General features: G+C 47.8%; 1 protein-coding gene across 1 annotated transcript; it reads left to right on the forward strand.

The window, feature by feature from the left end:
* Positions 1 to 438: 438 nt before the first annotated feature.
* Positions 439 to 1,377, forward strand: LOC146358060 (olfactory receptor 5J3-like). Its single transcript, XM_084854270.1, has one exon. It carries the CDS (start codon positions 439 to 441, stop codon positions 1,375 to 1,377), a length of 939 nt encoding a protein of 312 aa, XP_084710396.1.
* The last annotated feature ends 4,157 nt before the right edge of the window (positions 1,378 to 5,534 follow it).

The following is a 5,534-nucleotide window of genomic DNA, read 5'->3' on the forward strand; positions in this document are numbered from 1 at the left end:
GACGCAGAGAGCGGCGCCAAATGGAGGGCGCAGAAAGGAGGTGTAGTGCCCAGTTGGCGCGCAAACAACGGCTGTGCCCAGAGGATCCAAGGGAAAAGTGGAGGGACTCTCCCTAGTCCTTAGGTTCAGGGGTCTGCCAGTAATTCCCTTTCAAACGGGGACCAACTGTTCCAACTTAGGGCATAGGTACTCTGCTGCTCATATCTAGTTGCCAACGGTAGAGTTGTTAAGTTGTAAAAGAGAAATAAAGCTTTGAAAAGAATCCATTTGTCTGTGTCTGGACTTGGCTACTGGATTAGACTGAGAGAGGCCTCCAAGGAGCCCTTGACAGAAAGTTAGAGAGGGACTGAGTCACATAGATCGCTCTCAGGCTCCAAACACGAAGAAGAAACACTGACTTGTACTTTTCTCAGATCCCCACAGCTGTACAGTGACGCAATGGGAAACAGCACAGTGGTGACCGAATTCAGGCTCACAGGATTGACAGACCTTCCACAGTTGCAGGTCGCCCTCTTTGCATGCTTCTTCGCTGTTTATGCCTTCACCGTGGTGGGGAATCTGGGCATGATTGTCTTAATCAAGTCCAGCCCTCAACTCCACACTCCGATGTACTTTTTCCTTAGCAACTTGTCTTTCTTGGACATCTGTTATTCATCATCCGTCACCCCAAAGTTCCTAACTGATCTCCTACATGAGAGGAAGGTAATTTCTTTTGCTGGTTGTTTTACTCAGCTTTACTTCTATGCAGCATTTGCCACCACTGAGTGTTACCTCCTGGCTGTGATGGCCTATGACCGCTACGTTGCTATCTGTAAACCTTTACTCTATTTCGCCAACATGTCCCAAAGAAAGTGTGTCCAGCTAATAGCAGTTTCCTATGGCGCTGGGATTGTAAATGCCTTGGTGCACACAGCTGCTGCGTCTAGGCTAAACTTCTGTGGCCCAAATGTCATTAATCATTTTTACTGTGAAATTCCTCCCATATTAGAACTGGCCTGCTCAGACATCAGTCTCAATGATACTCTGATGTTTGTATTTGTTGGATTCAATGCTATATCGACCAGTCTGATCATTCTCACCTCTTACACCTACATCCTGGTGACTATTTTAAAGTTCCGCTCTGCCAAGAGCCGGCAGAAAGCCTTCTCCACTTGTACTTCCCACCTCACGGCCATCACTATTTTCTATGGATGTGCTAGCTTCGTGTATGCACGACCCAGCTCTAGGCAGAATCACCACCTAGACAAAATGGCCTCTGTGCTCTATGCGGTGGTGACCCCCATGCTGAATCCCTTGATCTACAGTCTGAGGAACCGGGAGGTTAGGAGTGCCTTCGGAAACAAGCTGGGGAATATAGCTCTTCTTTGGCATGTATGAGGATACGTTCTGTGGAGGTTATACCTTAATCGGAGAGCAGAGGTTTCAGCTTCAGGTAAAAAACAGCCCTCATAGGACATGGGTCATATTATTCTGTCATAACATGTGAATAAAACTATTCTGCTGTGTAAAGAATTCCTTAGATTTCTGGTAATGATTATGCATTTATTTTTTAATTCAAATTCAGCTTTAGATTATACTCTGAACAAATACTTCCTCTGAGTAAAAGCTGATTCAAAGTGTGATGTGATATCCTGGCCTATGAGATTTGTTAAAACATATGTTTGAGGGAGGAAATACCTACTTAGATGGGCAACAATCTGAAAACAGACTTTCCAACACCGTGTTGTCAAAACTGGGATTCAAGACACTTGTGGAGATGCCTAGAAGTAACAGAGTCTAGAATGTTTGGAAGCTGGGAGTATGAATGACCCCAAGCCACCTGAATGACCCCAAGCATGGCAAGAAAGGGGACTTCCCTGAATGGAGATCAGCAGAGCAATTGGAAACAGCCACAGGCACCAAGAGAGGTTTTGAATCCTGTTTCCACCAGGGTAGGACAACAGCAAAGCTCAGCAGCTGTGAACTGATGGCTGGTGAGGCAAAGGCTTTCAGCAAGTCCTTTGCACCAGTGGCAAGCTGTCTTTGGTTGGTTTGGCTCCTGTGGAAGAATGGGGGTTAATTCACTGTGACATCATGTGAGCAAGTCGCCTGGGAATATAAGGGAGGAGACGGGAATGAATGTGAGGTGTAGGGGAGATGTTGTGATTTTGCGTGCCTCTGAAACACCCTGGTGGACTTTGTCTCTTGATCTGCCGGCCCCATTCTTCTATGGAGCGAAGAGAGCATCTCCTTAGCCCTCTTCCTCCTCAGTCACAGCACAGACTTGATTCTACTCATTGGTGGAAGAAAAGGTGTGTGTGCTGGAGCGTTGCTGTCATTGGGGAAGTGGCAGGGGAGAGAAGATCCCTGATTTTTATGCCAAGGCAAGATGTTCTTTTTGGACAGGGGGGTGGGGACACCAGGAGCATTCGAATCCATCCTCCCACATGCTGAGGCTTTTATAGCAGTTACATAATCATCTTTCACGGGAGGAAGAAATATCCTGTCTTGGATCAATCCTAAAGCAAAGCAGGCAGGTAAATTGGGTTAACTCAGCCTTCCCCAACCTGGTGCCCTCAGATGTTTGGACTTCCATCAGCTTCAGACTCCATGTAGAATGGTCAGGAATGGTGGTTGCTTTGGTTAAAACATCTGGAGGGCACCAGGCTGGGGAAGGCTGCGGTAACTGTTGCCTAATAAGTTATAGCAAAGGGCCCCAATAAAATTTGAAACTCTGTCATGGTGGAATTGTATGGGAACTACTCAGTGTGACAAGCATGCTTATCTTGTCCTGTATGTCGAGCGCCTTTAAAAGTCCTAACAGCAAGAGAAGAGGGGATCTCAGTACAGACATCTATATAGTAGTGATGAGCTCGGTCTGACTGGAAGAACAACTGTGCTCATCCTGCCAAGGCATTTGTGGTGGGGGCTGGGAAGGGCCTTGACTCTTTATGTCTGCATTTATGTGTGTGTTTGGCAGAGGAGAGAATGTGGCTTTTTAACCATGTTGGCCAAATGAAGGGCAGCATAAGGCTCCCATGTCTACAAAGCTTCTCCTGAAGATGGTCTTACAGGCACATAAAAGTCCCATTCCTGCCTTTTTGATCTCCGTGTCCCTCAGGATGGCTGGTTAGTGAGACAGGTCAGCTATAACTTTGTGTATGACTGCCATACTCTATAGTTCTGTGTTGAACCCTGAGAAAGGGACCCCTTCCCTCTCTGTGAAAGAGGCATTGTTTTTTCTGTGAATGTCAGAGAATTTTTGAGTGGGAGCGGGGAGGCAAGGATTCCATCGACCTTATTTAGTGCATGAGGTTGTTCTGGAGACTTCTTGTCATTTTTCCTTTTAAAATGTCTCTGCTACACTCACAGCGTAACGGGTACTTTCAGGTCAGCAGCAGTCCCTGGAGTAGCAGACGTCACATGGCCATCCCAGGAACCGCTGCGGCCGAGTTGCTGCACGCAGAAATGGGACTGCTAGTAGAGGGCATGACAGAGAGCATTTAAAAAATAAAAAGGACTGGCATTGTCCCTCATTTCAGGAACCTCATGCGAAAGCTCTTTCGCACATGCACTGCACGCCCCCTTGTCGCAACTCAAGTCACACTCCCTGCTCAGGAGGGACGTGGTGGCGGCAGCCACCTCCCTGCCGGAGTAGCAAGGCGAGCGACACCAGCTCCCGATAGCCAACGTGGCTGGAGCTTGCCAAACGCTCCCCCCACCAAGCAGCGAGGTGGTTGCAGCCGCCGTCCTCCCGATCAGAGCGAGAAGAGCCTTGGGGGCACGGGGGCGCCAGCTGATCGCCAGCACACCCTGTGCTCGCAAAACACTCTTCCCGCTCAGGAGGAAAGGAGCAGCAGCAACCCTCTCCCTGACCAAGGGGGAAGAGAAGAGCGTGTCCAAGCACAGGGCTTCATCACACAGAGCGTTTATCCTGTGATTGAGTTGCTCCTTCACGGAAGTTTGCGGGCTCTTTACATGACGCCGTGACCCTCCTGCACTAAATGCCCTTTGTTCCGTTTTTAAATAGATCGCAGATAATGAACTGTCAAATTACCCCGTTGTGTTTCCTCCATGAAAAGAGTTAAAGTGGCAAGAAGAGGAGCGAGATCAATGGAAGATAATGGAAGATTCCGGTTGGGGGGCGGGAGGGGGGGAAGGAAGCAAGTGGAAATGTTGTGATCCTGCATTTAAAACGGAGGCGGAAAGCCCCGTTTTAAATGCAGGATTTTAGGTTGGTGTAGAAATGCCCACAGGGTATACAGTATGTGGAATGCAAAAGAAAGGAAAGCACACACAGCCTTCTAGGCCAGCTCCTGGTATTCATGTAAGTGTCAAAGCCTCACACCCCTGAAAATTTCTCGGAAAATTCTCACACTTCCCCACAATTTTGGCATGTGATTTCTTTTCAACCTTCCTGCCCCCCCCCCACTTGAATGGTCGAAACTAAGATCAAAAGTGCATCTCCTGCACTAAATGCCCTTTGTTCTGTTTTTAAATAGATCGCAGATAATGAGCTAGCAAATTACCCTGTTGTGTTCCACTTCAGTTTCCTCCGTGAAAGGAGTAAAAGTGGCAAGAACAGGAGCAAGTTCAGTGAAAGATAATGGAAGACTCAGATACGGGGAGAAGGAGGGGGAAGGGGGAGGGGGAAAAGGAAGCACGTGAAAAAGAGAGTTGTTGTGATCCTGCATTAAAAACAGAAGCAGAAAGTCCCCTGTTAAATGCAGGATTTGAGGCTGGTGTAGAGATGCCCTACATTAAAGAAAAAACTTGCAGTCCTCCTGTTGTGGAGTCTTTCCACATTTTCCCTTGAAGGCTCACTTGATGCAACTGGAGTCTGTGACTGAAACTCCTGTCAGCAAAGGAGAGGCCCAGTCAGAGAAAAGCCTTCAGGAAGGCCCAGCTGCTGCACTTCATTGTTCCAGCGACAACACACCAAACAGGGGTGAGCTCCATCCATCTCAAAACCTTTGGAGCAACAGATATGGCTGCCCCACCCCCAGCCAATGTTCAAGTAGCTCCCCCAGCAGGATTTGACTTCCAGCTCCACAAAGCCTGGCCACCCTGGATAAAATAGATTCCAAAGATTTCCCCAGATTTCTGGCCTGGATCAGCAGCCTGAGGAAAGGCAAGTAAACACCCTTTTGTATACAGTAGGCCTGGCTGCTGAGGATATAATAATGTCTAGGAAACTCACAAAAGCTCAGATGAAAACAAAGAAGAGCTTGACAGGTATTTCTCACCCTGTCGGAACATAATCTTTGATTAAGCCAAATTTCATTCTCGCAGGCAAGAGCAAGGAGAGTGCATCTGATTTCATTACAAACCTGTATATTCTCATCCATCAGACTCACCAGAGCCAGACTGGTAGCTGGGCTTAGAGATAGCCGCCTGTCTGAGATGCTACAAAATGACCCACATCTCACACTGGAGAGAACCAAGACCAAAGTCTTCCAGTGCTCCTATACAAAGGAGTAAAAGGGCCTCCTTAGCAATGTCTGCAAGGGAGGGACCGCAGTTGAAGTGACAGACTGTGGGAATAAAATACTTAC

The sequence above is a fragment of the Heloderma suspectum genome, chromosome 1 (assembly GCF_057233095.1).
Source record: "Heloderma suspectum isolate Gila_16-S chromosome 1, 16-S_ref, whole genome shotgun sequence".
NCBI classification, from domain to species: domain Eukaryota; kingdom Metazoa; phylum Chordata; class Lepidosauria; order Squamata; family Helodermatidae; genus Heloderma; species Heloderma suspectum.